Source organism: Terrapene carolina, unplaced genomic scaffold (assembly GCF_002925995.2).
Source record: "Terrapene carolina triunguis isolate 2854851 unplaced genomic scaffold, T_m_triunguis-2.0 Scaffold715, whole genome shotgun sequence".
In the NCBI taxonomy this organism is placed as follows: domain Eukaryota; kingdom Metazoa; phylum Chordata; order Testudines; family Emydidae; genus Terrapene; species Terrapene triunguis.
The window spans coordinates 1,107,954-1,128,899 of NW_020665066.1; the positions used below are offsets into that span (position 1 = coordinate 1,107,954).

At 45.5% G+C, this 20,946-nt stretch overlaps 1 protein-coding gene across 3 annotated transcripts in view; it reads right to left on the bottom strand.

The window, feature by feature from the left end:
* SERGEF (secretion regulating guanine nucleotide exchange factor) overlaps positions 1 to 20,946 on the bottom strand; it is a 259,257-nt gene that overhangs the window by 177,397 nt on the left and 60,914 nt on the right. For all 3 annotated transcript variants that reach the window (XM_024210433.2, XM_024210432.2, XM_029913589.1), the window contains exon 9: positions 16,185 to 16,351. In XM_024210433.2, the coding sequence (XP_024066201.1) occupies positions 16,185 to 16,351 (167 nt within the window). The remainder of the gene's footprint in view (positions 1 to 16,184; positions 16,352 to 20,946) is intronic.

Below are 20,946 nucleotides of genomic sequence, written 5' to 3' on the forward strand. Positions count from 1 at the left end.
ATATGCTTTCTAATAACACATTCAAAATTACCACAACTGTATATGCATATGAACTATTAACATTAGTGAGAATTACTGAATTGAGGAATGGACACCCACCCCTGACCTGGGTCATAGATAATACCTCAAAGCCTACCATGTTTTTTATAAAAAGAATAAACTGAAACAAATGTATTCCTTCAAGTGAAAAGGAAGGGTCATTATAGTGGCAGCTTTTTCTAGGAGCATTAATAATACCTGTACTGGAGCTCAGAAGTAACCTTTATACTGTCCAGAATGTACCACGTATGAAAGATTTGGAGATGGAACAAACTTCCAACACTGAAAGAAGTTTGGGGTTTTGGTGCCCCAACTTTCAGCTGCATCCAATATCCCCAAGGCTGCTCTAAAGCACACCTGGCTGGCTATGGTGTAAAAGGACTGTCTGCCAGCCGGGGATTGCTGGAAAGCAGTGCGCTCCAGCCATCATTCCTTCCAGCAGGAATTAGCCCACCACGCACCCTACATTAGGGGCTGCAGGGAAGGGGTTGGAAACAACCTGTGCCACCTCTCCACCAACTGGGGTCAACCCCATGCTGGGGAATCACTAGCTGTAGCGATCCAGTAGCTTTCTGGCCACTTTGCACAGTGACAGCAGTACAAAGGAACCAAAACAGGGTCAGGATTAAGATCAGGATAATCAGTACTATTTACAGCATGCACACATCAGGTAACTTTCCCCTTCAGTTATAGAGGAGAGTACTGGACTGGGCCATGGGAGCCCTGGCTTCTGTTCCTGGCTTTGCAGGTCACTTTGGGCAAGTCACTTCACTTCTCCATTTCCACGCCTAGCCTTTGTCTGTCTTGTCTACTTACATTATAAACTCATCAGGACAGAGATCATATTTTACTATGATTGTGTACAGTGCCAGTACACGGGGCACTCTAAGTGTCTGTCATATAAATAATAATAATGAGCGGTGACCTAGCAATTCAACGGCACTGCTGAAACCCCGGAATTGAAACAAGGAGCTAGTGTTAACAGAAGCTTTTATTTTTCACCAACACTTTTAACGAGATATTTTCTTTACTAATTAAAAAGTTACTGACCTTGGAAAGAGTAGAAAATTATTATTATATCCCCTCATAAAACTCTCCATTTTTAAATCAGCTTAGTGACTGAGTTAACATACATATGCTCTCAAATGCTACACAGCAAAATCTGGCATTTCAGGGTTGGTATCTATAGGATTTCTCTTACAGAGAAATAAAACTTATTTCTGTTTTCAGATTTTTACTCTAATATATGGACCATGGCTACAAACCTTTACAGCATTCAATGGAACAAATAAACCCATATGAACTTGTAACAGGGCAGACTCCTCTCCTGTCCTGAGATCCCTCACAAACAGTCCAAGATGTCATTTGTTTGGTTATCACCTCTATGAATTTTATTTATTACCCTCACCAAAAAAGGCCCAGTCAGAATCCTGTGCAGCAAGTCTATTTACAGCTTTTCCTAATCCTCAGCTTTTTCTCCACGGAAAGGAAGCAAAAGAGACCTCACCAGTCTGAGACTTTTCTTCCTATGGGCTCTGCTAGCATTCCCCTTTGCTCTTCCTTCCTGCATTTTTAACTAGCCTCCCCAGTTGGTGGGATAATTAGCTCATCAAACCCCTCTCCCATCACAGTCTGCTTAGGCAATAAAGTTCTCTCCTCCTCCATCAGGCCTTTCCTGGTGGAGCTAGCTAGGGCTTAAGTGATCAGAGTGCTGGGTCCACCACTGGCTCTCAGCACTCTGTCGCAGAGCTACGCAGGTAATGTGTAACTCAAAGGTCATGAATATGTTATCTTGCCAAGTGCTCATTTTTATTCCATTGCTGACACATTTTATAAATAAAGCTATGATTAAGATTTTAAGAAATATTTATTGACTTACTATCAGAAGTCACAATATAAACTAGAAGAGTAGTTCGAAGTAGATTTTCTCATACTGGGTCTTTATTGAAGTATATTATTATTCCAAGATATTAGGGTTTCCTTTTACGCCATTTACAGGAGTCTAGAGGCGAAGTTCCCCAGGGAGATTTGTGATCTTATCATAGCAGCTGAGATTGTGTACTTTGTAGCTAGAATCTTGATCACTTGCAAGTACAATATTATTTATATATCTATATAATATAGTGATGTGGGGAAAAAATAAAAGCAAGTGCCTTTCAAAGGCCTATGGACGAACAAAGGAATCAATTAGTGCAGCAAAGAGGGTAAAGTATTAACAAAGCCAGCTATACCTAACTGCACAGTAAAATTCACCCCAAACGCAGAAGGCCAGTGCAACACACACTGCACCACTAATGCCCTGCACAGGAGAAGTAACCACATGGGAGTGCTTGCACAATCCCTACACACCATGGGAAAGGTCTCCACACTGGCTCCATGAGGGGGATGGGGGGGCAGGGTCATGGGAGCCACACAACAGGCCCAGGAGCAGCTACTCCAGCTCAGGGTATTCTCAGTCTCCAGCCCTGAGATGCATGGTAGACTCCTTGCATACTCCATTATTACACTGGCTTGATATGGATGGGGTGGACTAAGCACACACAGCCATTCATTTGATGGTGACAGTGTAATGCAGCAAGTCATTTTTTCACTTCACTGCTCTAATTTTTCTTTTCATTAAGAAACTCCAGTGTTCACTGCCCAGAACAGCTGCAAACTAGCAGAACTTCCTTTAGTGAGATTAGGGCTACAATCAGAATGTGGCTGTATGTGAAGGCAATTCTTTATTCCCAGAGAGAAAATATCCCTTCTTCCCTTCAATTTAGTGAAAGCCATTTAGTCATATATAATGACTTCTTCTCAGTCAGTTTATTGCTTACTGTGAATGTTCGCTGCAATGAATGACACGCCGAACATATCACAAACAGTAAAAGGGTAGCTATTAAGACCAAAAATACCAGACAGGCTGGAGAAGCATTTTGAGAAGAAGGAAATGATAAACTAGATCTTTGTAACATTCACTAAACAGAGAAGCTAATCAAATTTCAATCCATTTGTATTTAATCTCCATTTGTCCTTTCATCTCAAGAGCAGCGGATATGAATGTACATCAGGCAATAGACGAATCAGATGTTCCTAAGAGGCCCAATCAAGGACGCCATACAACACAAAAGCACTTCATGCATAATGCCACACAACTGATTTCAGCACAAACTTGAAATTTCTTCTCAGTGACTTATTCTGCACAGAAAGGAAAATAATATATTTATCTGCAATATAATTATTCAGTAGATTTAAACACATGATGCTTTATGATTCTAATATAGATACTAACTCTTTATAAGCTTAAGCTATCACTGAAAGAAGACAACCCTTTAAAACTGCTGGGCAGTCATTATGTTGCTGTAAGATTGTCCTTTTTATTGATTTTTGTTTCCCATTGTTTACACTGAAAGAAAAAAAAAGAAAAAGATTTTGCTTATACTTCCTAAGAACAATATTTCCAAGTGAATACATGTAATGGAATTAAGCTACATTAAAGCAACATATGGTTCACTCAGAAACAAGGAGATTTTCAGTCCAGTCTGATATGGCATCATGAATATTTGCAACACAGAACAATCACCACCCTTTGCAGGAGAAAGTAGTAGGTCAACCACATGAGTAGAGGCAACAAGCTGCATAGTAGGGATCACAGAATGCATTAAGGACAGGACAGTAGCCTTAAACTGACAATAAAAAGCAAACTTATTTATGTTTGGCCCTGAGTATTATCTGAACACAATTTTCCCCTTGTATTTTTAAACGATGCTAACTCAAGTCAATAAGCAACCAGCAGATTATAGCCTTGCCAAAAATTCATTTCAGTCAATTTTATATACGCTTACAAATAGGCTCAGGATCAGAGATAAGTGAATAACTGATTTTTTCCATTCAATGGCTGAACTGAAAAATCCAAAAAAGGATTGTTTTGAACAGAAATGGAATTTTTTGGTTTATCACAACAAACGAAAAACCCAAATAATTTTGTTCAGGTCTAATTAAAAGTTTTGAATGTCGACTCAAAATGGCATTTCAAAATGACATTTTTTAAACAAAATGTCAACATTTTCTAAGTGAAATGTTGAAACAGTTTATTTCAACATTTCTGGGGGGGGGGGATCAGTTTTGTTTCCAACCCCTCAAAAAATGCATTTTTCAACAAAATTTCTGTTAATCAAAACAATATCACCTGGCTCTACCCAGGATAAAGATTACATTATTTTTAAGAACTGTCTCCTAAACTGAATATTGGAGTTAAGGTTAACTTCAGTTTGTCCTTTCTTTGCCAATAGTGCATTTGAATCAATCCACCTGTATTCCTTTAAACTCTGCTCTCTTCTTAATGTTTTCTCCTAAACCTCCCTAGTCTCACTGAAAAGGGGCAACGTCAAAGCGCAGATGTTTAATTCACGCCTCTCCTTGAGGTGGCAACAGCAGGAAAGGCAGACAAGTCGGCCATTGCTGATTAATCTGACAGTTCTGAGGGGATGAAGATGAGCACTGATTAACTTGAACTCAAATTCCCAGCCTAAGAGTCAGAGGTGAAAGTAAGCCGGTACGGTCCGGTACAGCGTATCGGCAAGAGCCAGTACGCCATGTCGGACCGCACCGGCTTCCGCGGCGGGGATTTAAAGGGCTCTGGGCTCCCCGGTGGCTGGGCTGGGGCCAGGATTTAAAGGGCTCGGGGCTCCCCGCAGCGGCGGGAGCTCCGGGCCCTTTAAATCCTGGCCCCAGCCCAGCAAGGCTCGGGGCTCCCCGCAGCTGCGGGAGCTCCAGGCCCTTTAAATCCACGCCCAAGCCCGGCTGGGCTGCAGCTGGGAGCCCCGGGTTGATTTAAAGGCCCTGGGGCTCCCAGACACAGCCGGTGCCCCAGGGCCTTTAAATCTTGAGAGGCCCCGCCTCTTCTGGTTGAGGCCACACCTCTTCTGGATGAGGCCACGCCCCCCAGGACTCCAGCAGTACGGGAAGTCCTGTAAGTTACTTTCACCCCTGCTAAGAGTATAACATTAGTAAAGGATGAACTGAACAGAAGCACATGCAAGAGGATAGTTGGAGTCAAATGGAAAAGCATTCTACAACCATTCAATTCCCCGGGTCAGAGGTGAAGTTTGTAGCTGTTTCTGAATTACTGTACATCTAGGTATTGTCACTTTCATTGATTTGGGCATTTAGAACCTACCTCCCCAAAGAACTACAAGCAACCAAACATCTTAACTATCTCAGGTACTTAGTACCTTGCAATCTTTAATGTATCTATTGTCACACCACTCCTAAGAGGTAGGCCAGTGTTATTATCCCCATTTTACAGATGGAGAACTCAGGGACAGAGAGAATAAGTCACAAAGGAAGTCTATGGTGGAGCAGGGAATTTACTCCGGGGGGAATTCTGCGCCACTACGCATGTGCAGAATTCATATCCCCCGCAGATTACTTTGCTTCCCCGCAAAAAAATGACTTTGTGACAGGGAAGCAAAGGAAAGCTGCAAGAGCAGTCATGCACCACTCCCTAGCTGTGCAAGTACATTGTTTCAGGCACCCGAAGCAGCCGGCAGAGAGGTAAATCACCACAGGGCTGTGGACACTCCAGCCAGTGGCTCCTACCCTGAGCCAGGATCAGTTGCTAATCGTGGCTGCGCTGAAGGCAGAAGAGGACGGGACTTCCCCTTCTCCTGCAAGGAGTGGCTGGGGCTGTGTCAGACCCACTCCCAGAAACCTCCCCCAGTGGCAGGAAGCTCAGCATCCTCCCCTACTTCCTGCCCCCATCACTCCTCAGCTGCAGGGGGAGGGGTCATTGTAGAGGGAGCTGCTCCCCCATCTGCCCAACTCCCGTGCATCTGGACCTCCGAGACAACCCTGCCAAGCCTCACCCTGTATGCCCAGAACCCCCCTAGCCCTCCATATCCGAATTCCACCCTATTGAACCTCAACCCCTGCATCTGGAGCCCCCTGCACCCAGACACCCTGCCTCCGGACCCCCACCCCTGCACCCAGACCACCCCCTACTGAGCTCCCTGCATTCAAACTCCCAACCTGAGAAGCCCCACCCCCCTGCACAACCCTGAGCCCCCATACCACTGACCCCCAATTAGCTGCACCCAGACCCCTACCCCACCAAACCCCACTCCCCCAACACCCAGACACCCCTGCTGAGACCCCCACATCCAGACCCCTCCACTGAGCCCCAGCCACTTTCACCTGGAAGCCCCTGCAGAGTCCCATTGCCCCTGCACCTGGAACACACACACCCCCAACTAGCCTCTACGCATCCAGATACCCCCACACCTAGACCCCCCACTGAGCTACCTGCCCCCAGATTGTCCCACGCAGAATCCTCTCACCCAATATCTGGATCCCCCCCACACTGAGCCCCTCCATGCTTGGATCCTGCCTGGTTAAGCCTTCATGCCCCACACTTGATGTGCCTTGGACAGAGGGGCAGGGTGTTTTTCTGGGGCAACCCCAGGCCTTGTGCTGTGTCAGAGACAGGTGCAGCCTCACCAGTGAGTGTGTGTCCCTGGGGTGTTGGGTGGGGAGGCTTCAGGGTGATCTCCCAGCTTCGTGCAACCAGTGGCCTGTGCTCCCCACTGCCATGCTGGAGCCTCTGCATTTATTTATTGACAAATAAAACTTACAGTTTTGCAGATTTTTAAAATATTGTGTGCAGAATTTTTAGGCGCAGAATGCCCTCATGAGTAGGAACTGAACCCAAGTTTTCTAAATCCCAGACAAGCACCCTATTTACTGCAACTTCCTTCTTCCCTCTGTCTGGTGTGGTGCTCACACTGCAATTTGCACTTGAAATTAAGATTTAAATCTTATAAGTAGACTGCAGACTCCACCTGAGTTCTGGCATCATTTTGTTTTTTTGTAACCTAATTGTTCAAGGCCATTCAGAGCTCTGCCCCTGGTCTTATTTGCTCTTGCTTCTTTTCCCATCATCCCATATCCCTACTGCTGCAGCAGTGATGCTTGCTTTGACCACCCTTCTCCCACAACCACCCTTATGCCTTCTTTCACACTGTCCCCTATGCCTGGAACTCCATCCCACTCTACAAGGCTGGTCCCTTCTGCAGCCACAAATCTGTCTTCAGACACAGTCCTTCTGTGAAACCTACAAGGATGAATAGGGATGAGGGCAGTTGAATGAAGTTGAGGTGATTTTTACTCATCTTTTCTGTTTCAAGGTGTATAAAAATGGGATACATCTCCAACTTCCATGAATCACTTGTTTTCTTAAATAATAAGTTCCCACAGGGCAAAGGCTATATCTTCCCATGAGTTTGTACAGCACCTAGCACAATGGGACCCCAATCCTGATTGAGATCTCTACGCATTACCCATAATACATATAAAAGTTAATAGTAATAATGTTGTGCATGGTCTAGTGGCTAGAACAAAAGACTTTGAGCTAGGACTCAGTTTTTATTCCTGGTTCTGCCACTGACTTGCTATCATAAACATAAAGAAAAGGGTAGCATAAACTCCCCCCTTGCAGCTGTACTGAATCGCTTTACCTGTAAGGGGTTAAGAAGCTCAAATAACCTGGTTGACACCTCACCAGAAGGACCAATAAGGAAAGAAGATATTTTCAAATCTGGGAGGGGAGGTTCTTGTTTGTGCTCTCTTTGTTCCCTCTCCGGACGGAGAGAAAGACCAGGCAGGTAAAACATCTCCTGAAAACCTACCTGAAATGATCCATCTAAGATTACAAAAATTTTAAGTATGGCAAGGAAACGTGTTAGATTATCTTTTGTTTTAGCTTGTGAATTTTCCCTGTGCTAAAAGGTAGTTTTATTCCTATGTTTGTAACTGTGAAGTTGAGTCCAGAGGGGAGTCCTCTGTGTTTTAAATCTTTAAGTCTTTCAAGCGGATCCCCACATCTGTACCCCAGAGTTCAGAGTGGGGAGGGAACCCTGATATGGTGGCAGTGGTGGGATCATTTTGAACCAGAAATACAGACCTCAGGATTTTAAAAGGACACTTTTTTTTTCTTTTGGCTGCTTGAAAACCAGGGAGGTTTGGTTTGTTTTTTTTTTGTTTGTTTGTTTTGTTTTTTTAAAGGACCCTTTTTTTTTTTTTAAAGCTGAGAGCAGCTGGAGGGTTTTTTTTCCCCTCTTTGCCTGAGGGCAGAGTAGTTAAGCTATAGCAAGGGAATCCACAAGCTGTTTTTTTTTTCCTAGCTCTCGGGCTAGGCTACGCTAAGCGCAGGAAGGCTAGCAAAGATGACGGAAAGTGAGGTCTAGAAAAAACTGGAATTAGCCAGATTGGAAGCTGAAGAGAAACAGAAGCAACATGAAAGACAAATGGACTTCAAGCGCTTAGAGTTGGAGGTGGAGGAGAGGAAAGAGGCAAAGCACTTGGAGGCAGAAGCTAAACGCTTGGATACGGAGGTAGAGCTGAAGCGCTTAGAGCTGGAAAGGGCTAAGCTGGGTCTACCAGATAACCCTAACAGTCCTTCTCCAGGTACTGCTCCCCATTCCAAAAAATTCCCCATCTACAAGGTAGGTGATGATACAGAGGCCTTCTTAGAAAATTTCGAAAGGGCCTGCCTTGGGTACAGCATCTCTACAGACCAGTATATGGTGGAGCTGAGGCCGCAGCTCAGTGGACCCTTAGCAGAGATGGCAGCTGAAATGCCTAAAGAACACATGAACGACTATGAACTTTTTTAAAAAAAGGCCAGAATTAGAATGGGCCTAACACCCGACCGAGCATGCCCGTTGGAGGTTCACAGCCCTAAGGTGGAAACCAGACATGGCATTTTCCCGACACGCCTACCACATTGTAAAAAATTGGGATGCCTGGATATCCGGAGCAAGTGTTAAATCTCTGGAAGATCTGTCTTCCCGAATGCAAATGGAGCAGTTCTTAGAGGGTGTTCCTGAGGAAATAGAAAGGTACATCCTAGATGGGAAGCCCAAAACTGTAATCGAGGTGCGGGAGATCGGAACCAAATAGGTGGAAAAGTAAAAAGCTAGTAGCAGTTAGAGCGGATATCAGAAGGGGCAACCCAAAACAACACCCTACCAACGGGGGCAGCCCAAGGCCCCACCTACAGCCCAAGGAAAACCCCAAACACCTTATTGTCCCACCACACCATTCTCCAGCAACCCATCTCGCCCCAGTGACCAGTCAGCTGGGTGATGTTTTAAATGTAACAAGCTGGGGCATGTGAAAGCCAACTGCCCCAAGAATCCCAACAGATTGCAGTTCATTACAACGCAATCACACTAAAGGTCCCCAGGCCCAGATGCCTCCCAGATACCCTCAGAGCGAAGGGAAACTGTGAGTGTGGGCGGGAAGAAGGTTTTTGCATGGAGGGACACTGGAGCACAGGTGTCAGCTATCCACCAATCCTTAGTGGACCCCAAATTCATCAACCCAGAGGCCCAAGTGACGATTCAACCCTTCATGTTAAACTCTTTAAACTTGCCTACAGCCAAGTTGCCTGTCCAATACAAGGGCTAGTCAGAAATGTGGACTTTTGCAGTCTTTGATGACTATCCCATTCCCATGATGCTGGGGGAAGACTTGGCCAACCATGTGAAGCTAGCCAAGAGGGTGGGAATGGTCACCTGCAGCCAGGCTAAGCAAGCCTTCACACCTATCCCTGTTCCTGAGTCTTCTACCAGGGCCCCATCTGTGTTACCAGAGACCCAGACTGAGGTGGTGGAACTGAACCCCATGACAACGACTGCAACAGCAGTAGTGAATCCAGTCCCAGAGACCCAACCAGAACCAGTCCCAGAACCATTGCCAGCACCGAATCCAGTGTTTGCAACCCCGTCTGCAACTCCAACGCCAGAGGGCACCACCGAGCCTGCGCTGGCAGCAGCAGCTAAACCTGCGCAAGAGGCTCAGCCAGAACCTAAAATACAACATAGTGCACCAGCGGAGAGCAGCTCACAGTCAACGGAAACAGCCCCATTACCTACATTGCTTCCAGAGGGACCAAGCCCAAGTCCACAATCCAGTGAGGAACTGATGTCTCCAGCATCAAGGGAACAGTTCCAGGCAGAGCAGGAAGCAGATGAAAGCCTTAAGGGAGCTTGGACAGTGGCATGGAGCAACCCATCGCCTCTCAGCTCTTCTAATCGATCCCGGTTTGTTGTAGAAAGAGGGCTTTTATACAAGGAAACTCTTTCTGGTGGGCACCAGGAGGACTGGCATCCTCAAAGACAGTTGGTAGTTCCAACTAAGTATAGGGAAAAAGCTCTTGAGCTTATCCCATGATCATCCTAGTGGCCATGCTGGGGTGAACAGGACCAAAAACTGTTTGGGGAGGTCATTCCACTGGGAGGGAATGGGCAAGGATGTTTCTACTTATGTCCGGTCTTGAAAGGTGTGGCAAAGAGTGGGAAAACCCCAAGAACAGGTCAAGGCCCCTCTCCAGACACTCCCCATAACTGAGGTTCCATTTCAGCGAGGGTAGCTGGAGATATTCTGGGTCCTTTCCTGAAAAAGACACCCAGAGGAAAGCAGTACATACTGACTTTCACGGGTTTTGCCACCCGATGGCCGGAAGCAGTAGCTCTAAGCAACACCAGGGTTAAAAGTGTGTGCCAGGCATGAACAGACATTTTTGCCAGGGTAGGTTGGCCCTCTGACATCCTTACAGATTTGGGAACTAATTTCCTGTCAGGGAACATGAAAAGCCTTTGGGAAGCTCATGGGGTGAACCATTCGGTTGCCACCCCTTACCACCATCAAACAAATGGCCTGTGGAGAAGTTTAATGGAACTTTGGGGGCCATGATATGTAAATTAGTAAATGAGGACTCCAACGATTGGGACCTAGTGTTGCAGCAGTTGCTCTTTGCCTACAAGGCTGTACCGCATCCCAGTTTGGGGTTTTCACCATTTGAACTTGTGTATGGCCACGAGGTTAAGGGGCCATTACAGTTGGTGAAGCAGCAATGGGAGGGGTTTACACCTTCTCCAGGAATTAACATTCTGGACTTTGTAAACAACCTACAAAACACCCTCCGAAACTCTTTAGTCCTTGTTAGAGAAAACCTAAAAGATGCTCAGGAAGAGCAAAAGGCCTGGTATGATAAACATGCCAGAGAGCGTTCCTTCAAAGTAGGGGACCAGGTCATAGTCTTGAAGGTGCTCCAGGCCCATAAGATGGAAACATTGTGGGAAGGGCCATTTATGGTCCAAGAGCACCTGGGAGCTGTTAACTATCTCATAGCATCCCCCCCCCCACCTCAAACCTAAAGTCTAAAGTGTACCATGTTAATTCTCTAAAGCCCTTTTATTCCAGAGAATTAAAGGTTTGTCAGTTTACAGCCCAGGGAGGAGATGACGCTGAGTGGCCTGAAGGTGTGACTATGAAGGAAAAAGTGATGGTGGTGTGGAAGAGGTGAACCTCTCCATGACCCTCGGACGTATGCAGCGACAGCAGATCAAGGAGCTGTGCACTAGCTTCACGACGATGTTCTCAGCCACCCCAGGACGGACCAAACGGGCATACCACTCCATTGACACAGGTAATGCTTGCCGGGTGACTCCTCAAGCCAAAACTGCTATAGAAGGGGAGATCCAGGACATGCTACAGATGGGTGTAATCCACCCCTCTGAAAATGCATTGGCATCTCCAGTGGTTCTAGTTCCCAAACCAGATGGGGAAATACGCTTTTGCGTGGACTACCATAAGCTAAATGCTGTAACTCGCCCAGACAACTATCCAATGCCACGCAAAGATGAGCTATAGGAGAAACTGGGACGTGCCCAGTTCATCTCTATCTTAGACTTAACCAAGGGGTACTGGCAAATACTGCTAGAGGAGTCCGCCAAGGAAAGGTCAGCCTTCATCACCCATAAGGGGCTGTATGAATTTAATGTGCTCCCTTTCGGGCTGCGAAATGCACCCGCCACCTTCCAGAAACTTGTAGACAGTCTCCTAGCAGGATTGGGAGAATCTGCAGTTGCCTACCTTGACGATGTGGCCATATTTTCTGATTCATGGACAGAACACCTGGAGCATCTACAAAAAATCTTCGAATGCATAAGGGAAGCAGGACTAACTGTTAAGGCTAAGAAGTGTCAAATAGCCCTAAACAGAGTGACGTACCTTGGACACCAGGTGGGTCAAGGAACTATCAATCCCCTACAAGCCAAAGTGAATGCTATCCAAAAGTGGCTTGTCCCAAAGTCAAAGAAACAGGTCCAATCCTTCTTAGGCTTGGCCGGATATTACAGGCGATTTGTACCGCACTACAGCCAAATCACCGCCCCACTGACAGACCTGACCAAAAAGAAACAGCCAAATGCAGTTCAGTGGACTAAAGAGTGTCAGAAGGTCTTTAACCAGCTTAAAGCGACACTCATGTCTGACCCTGTGCTAAGGGCCCCACACTTTGACAAACCTTTCCTAGTAACCACAGATGCATCTGAGCGTGGTATGGGAGCAGTCTTAATGCAGGAAGGACCAGATGAAGAATTCCATCCTGTCGTGTTTCTCAGCAAAAAACTGTCTGAGAGGGAAAGCCACTGGTCAATCACCCAAAAGGAATGTTACGCCATTGTGTACGCTCTGGAAAAGCTACGCCCATACGTTTGGGGACGGCGTTTCCACCTGCAAACTGACCATGCTGCGCTGAAGTGGCTTCATACCGTCAAGGAAAATAACAAAAAACTTCTTCGGTGGAGTTTAGCTCTCCAAGGTTTTGATTTTGAAATACAACACATTTCAGGATCTTCTAACAAAGTGGCTGATGCACTCTCCCGTGAAAGTTTCCCAGAATCAACTGGTTAAAATCATCCTTAAAACATGGAAAATGTTAGTTTTTATATAATCAGTAGTATGTCTAGAGGTGCATGTGTCTTATTAACTCTGTTTTCTTCTAGAGCTCCAGGAAGAAATCACAGTCAGTGTGGAACAGGCTGTCCAGCACCGTCTGTGATTTGGGGGATATGTCATAAACATAAAGATACGGGTAGCATAAAATCCCCCCTTGCAGCTGTACTGAATCGCTGTAAGAAGCTCAAATAACCTGGTTGGCACCTGACCAGAAGGACCAATAAGGAAAGAAGATCCTTTCAAATCTGCGAGGGGAGGTTTTTGTTTGTGCTCTCTTTATTTGTTCCCTCTCCGGATGGGAGAGAGAGACCAGGCAGGTAAAACATCTCCTGAAACCCTACCTGAAATGATCCATCTAAGATTACAAAAATTTTAAGTATGGCAAGGAAATGTATTAGATCAGGGGTCGGCAATGTTTGGCACGCGGCTCGCCAGGGTAAGCACCCTGGCGGGCCGGGCCAGTTTATTTACCTGCTGACGCGGCAGGTTCGGCCGATCGCGGCCCCCACTGGCCGCGGTTCGCCGTCCTGGGCCAATAGGGGCGGCGAGAAGCGTCACGGGCGAGCGATGTGCTGGCCGTGGCTTCCCGCCGCCCCCATTGGCCCGGAACGGCGAACCGTGGCCAGTGGGGGCCGCGATGGGCCGAACCTGCCGTGTCAGCAGGTAAATAAACTGGCCCGGCCCACCAGGGTGCTTACCTTGGCGAGTCGCGTGCCAAACATTGCTGACCCCTGTATTAGATTATCTTTTGTTTTAGCTTGTGAATTTTCCCTGTGCTAAAAGGTAGTTTTATTCCTGTTTTTGTAACTGTGAAGTTGAGTCCAGAAGGGAGTCCTCTGTGTTTTAAATCTTTTTATTACCCTATAAAGTTATCTTCCATCTGGATTTTGCAGGTGTGATTCTTTTACTTTTTCTTTAAATAAAGTTCTTCCTTTAAGAACCTGATTGATTTTCAGTGTCCTAGAGACAAAGGGTCTGGTCGGTATTCACATTATTCTCAAGCCTCCACAGGAAAGGGGGCAAAGGGGCTTGGGGAAATAGGGACTCCAAGTGACCTTTTTCCTGAATTTTCATGTAAATCACTTGGTAGTGGCAGCAACACCGTCCAAGGACAAGGAATTGTACCTTGGGGAAGTTTTAACCTAAGCTGGTAAAATATAAGCTTGGGGGGTCTTTCGTGCAGGTCCCCACATCTGTATCCCAGAGTTCAGAGTGGAGAGGGAACCCTGATACTTGCTGTGTGGTCTTACACAAGTCACTTTACTTTTTTGCCTCAGTCTACCCATAAAATGAGGGTAATGATAGATATCACCTCATTTGGGTGTTGCAAGGCTTCATGGAGGAGTGTGACATGCTTTGAAATCCTGAGATGAAAAGCACTCTATAATAATATGTTGTATTGTATTGTAGAACACAGGAGCTATTGGACAAATTGTTAGTTTCATATTTTCCAAAGCCTTTACACTACCTGCAGTTACAGAAAGGTATAATTTGGTGCTTAACTAGATTATTTGTACAATATTTTCCCATGGACATTGTGACAAATGCCATGCTTTGGTAGCCTGGAATATTGAAAACTACTGTAGTGAGATGCAACAGATGCTATGGACGCATGGGATATTCAAAGACTATCATATCAACTTTATAAATGTATGTATTTTTGTGGACTGGCTAGTGATTGCACTCCTGGCTAAATGAGGAAATTAAAACATTTTCTATAGGATCCAAAGTCACTTGCAGGGGGTGGGAGGAGAGAATGCAAATTTCTAGTGCCAGTAACAAGTGTGAGGAAGTTTCACTCGCCGGAGGCAATAATATATACTGGTTCGATCTGGCTAAAAATGTCAAACTGTATGAAGAAACAGCTTTGATCTGGAGAGGAGGGTCACTCATACACGATTCAAGAACTGACATAAAACTCTGACCGAGAGAGACATACCCTGTGAAAAGGGCCTGAAGAATTCTGACCTTATCGGGGTCTCTATGAAGAAGACGGATGACTGTCTGGTAAGCCAAGAGCTGCATATAAGCTTTTTATTGTTTTTAAGGTATGATTCATTGGTAATGCTTTTGTTCTGAATAGTACTTTGTTTTATAAAAGCAGGCGGTCACTGGTTAACTGTATCATTGCCCCTGAGAAAACAGGACTACAGGTACTGAACTAAAGTCAGACCTGCTGAGGTAATCACAGTGAATCACAGGAGTCTGCAGTCTAACTCCCTGGTCTGTAGGGAGTGGATAGCAGGATCCCACCCTAAGAAAAGTGATAGCTAGAGGATAGAGCCCTAAGTGTAATCACGCAAGAAGATCACGAAGGGGTGCAGTTACTTTGGGGACTGTGACAGTCATTACTGGAAAAACTCTCATTATTCTAAAATGGTAATGCTACTGAAGATATTGGCTATTACCAAGATTTTCATGTTTAACAATAGCTCCAGCTTTTGTTCTACGGGACCTAATCATTTCCAGGAATTTCGAGATTTAGTATAGAAGGCTAGTTTTCCACCTAATCTTTCTATTTCAGTGGCTGCAGCACCAACGTACTCCTTAAACAGTGTCAAATTTTCCAAGCTCTTTCTTTGTTAATAGTTTAACTCTGACTCCTGTAAGTTTGACTATTCAGTTTCATCAAAAATAAGTCTACTACTCTTTTCAAAAGTCCTCGTTGATGGTATTGACGTCCAACCTCTGAGAAATTCTCTATCAATTAGGGCCTGATCTAAAGCCCACTAAAGTCAATGGGGGTCTTTCCAATGATGTCAAGGGACTATAAATCATGTGCTTAGAGATCTTCAATTCCATTCAAATGACAGTCTACTTGTCATACTGTGTAACTTCATTTTTTCCAGTTATACTAATTTATTTGTCCCTTCTGGATTCAGCTGCCCATTAAAGGAAGGTTGTTTCTCATTTCAAAACTAAAAACACTACTGCCTTAAGAGTGAAACTCAATCTGAGCAACACAGTGTGAAGTGCGGGAAGATCATAGGTTAAACTGTAGCATTTCTTCAGAAGAAAGCAACATACCTAATCTGTTACACAGTATTACAGCGGCAACTACTTCCTCTTCAAATTTGACATCTAAAGAAGATACCAAATCTAAAGCAATCTTTTTGCTAATGAAAACTCCAATCCCTCACTCACTGCTTCTACCAAGAACAAACTTGCTTCAGAACACAATGATTATTTAAGAATTACAAATAATTGAATCAAATTAAATTTGGAGTACTTGAGTGGGAGAGAAGGGCTGTTTTTGCTTCATTTTGAAGAAAGTTTTTTCAGGAGATCATTCTGAGCATCTTGACTTGTGCAAAGAGGAGAAATTCTAAAACTGAAAAAAGGACACATTTTTCCCTTACCTGAGATGCTCCAGCGAGGCAAGGCACTGAAACTGGCACATTAGACAACTGCTCCAAATGCTGTTCAGATGATCTCTGCACCTCCTGTCTTTGTCCATCGTTAACCACCGCACTCCTTCCGAGTTGCCCATAGTCTGCTCTACCCCACGTGAAGACCTTGCCAGTTTCTAAATACAAATACATAGTTATGGGTTATTTCTCCATTACAGCCAGACAATGTTTGGAACGCTAATTTCAAAACTAGAACAGCCGACTCTATGTACTGTTTACTGCATCCTACCTAAAAGCTCAGAGAACACAACAGTGAAAAAGTGAGGAATCTACTTACTCTTTGGAGCATGAGGGGAGAAAAGGTATTAAAGTTTAGCTGAGAAACTCATTGCAATTTACCCAAACTTCAGCATTTAGTTTTCAAACAGAAATGCCATGTCTGACGAGGCATGGATTGTACATGCAATTGTCTCAGTAAATCTGCATCCTCTAGATGTGCTGTATAGAATTTTTATACGTATTTGTTTTACAAAAGAAACCTTTTTGTTTTGTTTTAAGAGACACACACATAAAATAGCTAACATTAAATTCCAAGAGATTTTCCTTCCGTCCTAGTATTTGGCACAGAGACATCCTGTGTCCCTGTATTTAACATAAGGTTTATGTCTTCTTCGGAGAAGATACCTTCTGCCACAAACTTCTGTTAGCTGCAGAATAGTGGTTTCTTCTGCATGGTAACTGATGATGGGGGAATGGTGCCACAACATGCCCTGGGTGTCCCTAGCCTCTGATTGCCTGAAGCTGAGAGTGGACAACAGGGGATGGATCACCCAATGATTGCCTGTTCTGTTCATTCCCTCCGAAGCACCTGGCATTGGCCACTGCTGGAAGACAAGATTCTGGGCTAGCAGGACCAGTGTGCCTTTAAGTGAAGTGTCTGGGGAAAATCTCAGCTCTGTGAGCAAAGGCTGTTGCATATCTTTCCCACATCAAGAGGAAGGTGAACTTTATAATAATAATAATAATAATAATAATATATGGAGATATACATATCTCTTAGAACTGGAAGGGACCCCAAAAGGTCATCGAGTCCAGCCCCCTGCCTTCACTAGCAGGACCAAGTACTGATTTTGCCCCAGCTGTATGAATTTTCTGCATGAATTTTCACTAGTATATGTTTGCCTGGGCAAATTTATACACTTCATGCTAGGGAATTAAGCCTTCTTTCAAAAGAAACTTGCCCTTGGAAAGTCTGTATCTGAGACAAAGATCAGTGTTGGATTGAGCTGTCACTGATTTGACCCTGTATTCAAGTTAACTGTTCCCTTGGTGTACATGTTAGCATAATACCCTGTACATATTTGATCTAAACCTCGGTACAGGTGCCATCACTTCTGTGACCTAAATGTTAGGTTAACTTGTATTTGTGGAAGAGGCCCCCTCAAGGATTGAACTCACAACCCTGGGTTTAGCAGGCCAATGCTCAAACCACTGAGATATCCCTCCCCACAGCTAACCCTCCCCTGTGTTAATGACCTAACACAGTACAGATCCCTATGCAGTGCAAGACGGTATAAGTTTGGGTTTATACTCCAGCAAGGGTACAAGTTGGAGGAGCTGGGAAATTGGCTGTTGCCTCCTGCCTGTCTTTGAGTAGCTTAGGTAAAGCACTCAGGTAGCGCAGTGTGGGTGTGTGGCGCCACCAGCTATCATGTTGGGTGATAACAGGGCCTGGAGAGGCTGGCTGGAATCACCAACAAAGCAATGTGAGTTAGACCAGCAAAGCTGGTGGATTAAGGGGCACAGCAGTTCCCACAGCTCCCAGACTGCACACCAGGGGTGACAACCCATCACAGTGGGTTTATAGTAAGCATGCTTGTCATGACTGAAACCTGTTTGCCTTTTCCTAAATAGACTGAAGGATGCAAGAAAGTTAACAGGGGCAAGTCCAGATCATATTAGATCATTCTAGGAAAAAATGTAAAGGTTGTTGGTAAGACAAAGAGAATCCCTACTGTACGGCTGCTTTGATACATACCTGAAACATTTTTAGCAAGTATATTTTTAAACATATGGTATATCCTAATAAACAATCTGATACTGAGGGCTAGTCTACACTAGAAAAGTTTTCCTGGTCTAGCTGTACCAGCAGATCTATATGGGCAAACCCTCCTAGTGAAGACACAGGTTATACCGGCTTTTGCAGGTACAGCTTATACCCGTTCCCCCAAACAAAATCAGCTACACCAGCAAAAGCACTTTTTGTACAACTGCGTCTACAATAGGGCTTTTGCCAATATAAAAATCTCATTAAAATAAAAAACATCCCAAACCATTATTATACTGGTAAAAACTTTAAGTATAGACCTGGATTTAGGTTCTGATCCTACAATTGACAGTACACAGGTGGACTACTGTCCCCCACGCAGAGTCCCATTCACTGTAATGGGGCTAAGCAAGGGCAGAGCCTTTCACCCACATGCTATCACCTGCAGGATTGGTCGCAAATGCCCTGATTCTACAAACACACACCTGCTTAAACTCTGCTACTGCGAGTAGCGTCAACAAGACTTAAGCACAGATGTGTTTGCAGGAATATTGGCCATAGAGAGGAAGAACAACAACAATATTTAGTTCTTAGACAGTGCTTTTTATCTACAGATCTCACTGTGCTTTACAAAGCAGGGAAAGTAGGACTAGCTCTGTCTAAACATCTGGTTACTTTTATGTGAGGCTAAGATTATGTGACAGAGGTCGTGGAATCCATGACTTCCAGAGACCTCCATGACATTTTCTGCTTCAGTTGCAGCAAGTGACGGGTGGGTCCCGCAGTTCCCAGCCACCATGGGCAGCAGGGAGGACCCCAGCACTCTCAGCTGCCCTGGCCAGCAGCAGGGGGACCCCAGAGCTGCAGCAGCAGTGAGTGCTGGACCCCCCTTCTTCACCACTTTGTCACACTTAATTTTAGTAAAAGTCAGGGGCAGGTCATGGGCTTCCATGAATTTTTGTTTATTGCCAGTGACCTGTCTGTGACTTTTACTAAAAATAACCATGACAAAATTTTAGCCTTATTTATATGATCCACATCACCATAATATCTAAGCATGACAGAGTATTTAAAAATACAAATTGGAACAACAACAATTCCTTCTCTCTTTCATTCCCACCTGTAGGGGAAACAGCTTGATTAGTTTACAGGGGGTTATTTGTGTGCGTGTGTGCAGAACTTATTAGAGGAAAACTAAGTCAACCAAATTAGTTCTGCATTTACAGGAAGATTTTCAAAGGCACAAAAGTCAGTTAGGCACCCAATTCTCTTCATCTTAGTTCTGAAAGTGGTTAATTCTATGTCAGTCTTATCTTTTATGGGAATGAGTTCCATAGCCCCGCTTCAGAGCGTCTTGGAAACATCCCAGATCTGGCCACTGGCACCAACTGGATCTTATCATCACAAGGCGTACCAACCTTAACACTGTCCTCATTACCACAGTTATCAAAGTGCTGATTGCGACACAGACCACACTCTGCTATGCAGTAAGGTCAGACTTAAACCAAAGAAAATACATAGATCTAAAGTAAAAGGATGCCCTTATACCAACATCAGTGCCATTGCGGACTAAGAAAAGTCACAGCAGTACAAGAACATACTACAACAAGCCCTTGACTCCAGTGATTGTGCCACAAGCGCCCAGCTGAAGTGGGAGCAACTGAAGAACACAATCTACGATACAGCTGTCTGTCTGTCTTTGGGAAGAAGGAAAACAAGACCAATGACTGGCTTGGCACATATCCCAATGTGTTGACACCAGTCTTGGAAGCCAAACGCACAGCCCAAATCAACTACAAGAGAGACCCAAATGAAAAAACCTTACAAGCGCTGAGAATGGCAAGAACCAAGGTACAACAAACTGTTTGACGCTGCACCAATTACTATTGGCTGCACTTATGCAAAAGCAACCAAGTAGCAGCTGATACAGGCAATCTCAGAAACATGCATGATGGTGTAGACGTTCCGGGGTGAGGCTTGTCCCTTACAGGGGCGGCTGGGAGCCAGGCCGCCTCACCTCACGAGGCTGGGAAGCAGTTCAGTCTTGCACTCCCGGGCCTAGGTCGGGCGGGCAGCCAACCGTAGTACAGGGCTCAGGCCCGCAGGCAGGGCTGAGCAAACAAATAATAGTTCAGGGGCTCAGGCCCTCAGGCAGGGGCTGAGCAGACAAATAACAGTTCAAGGCTCAGGCCCTCAGGCAGGAACTGAGCAGACAAATAACAGTTCAGGGCTCAGGCCCTTCGGCAGGGGCTGAGCAGACAAATAACAGTTCAGGGCTCAGGCCATTAGGCAGGGAGGAGGAGAGACTGCCACCCGGCGTGGGGGTGGCAGGGGGGAACACAGGCCCATCCACTCCACTGTGTTCCAGCCCGGGGCCCTATCACCAGCAGTCCGTCTGCTGCTGGGTCAGTGGGGATCCTGACCGCAACACACTGACATGGGTTCGGGGTCTGCTATCCCTGGGCCACTTTCCATCTCCTCCTTCATGGGTACCTGCACATCCTGAGCCTTGTCGGCCGTGTCCCAGACCATGGGCTCCTCCGGGCACCGAGCGCTGTGTAGGTTGGTCGGTTCCTCCGGACCCTCGGCGGGGGGAAGCTCAGGCCGCTCCTCAGGATACCGGGCTCGGGGTCGGCTCGGCCAGTCCTCCTCAGGATACCGGGCTCTGGGCAGGCTCGGCCAGTCCTCCTCAGGATACCGGGCTCTGGGCAGGCTTGGCCAGTC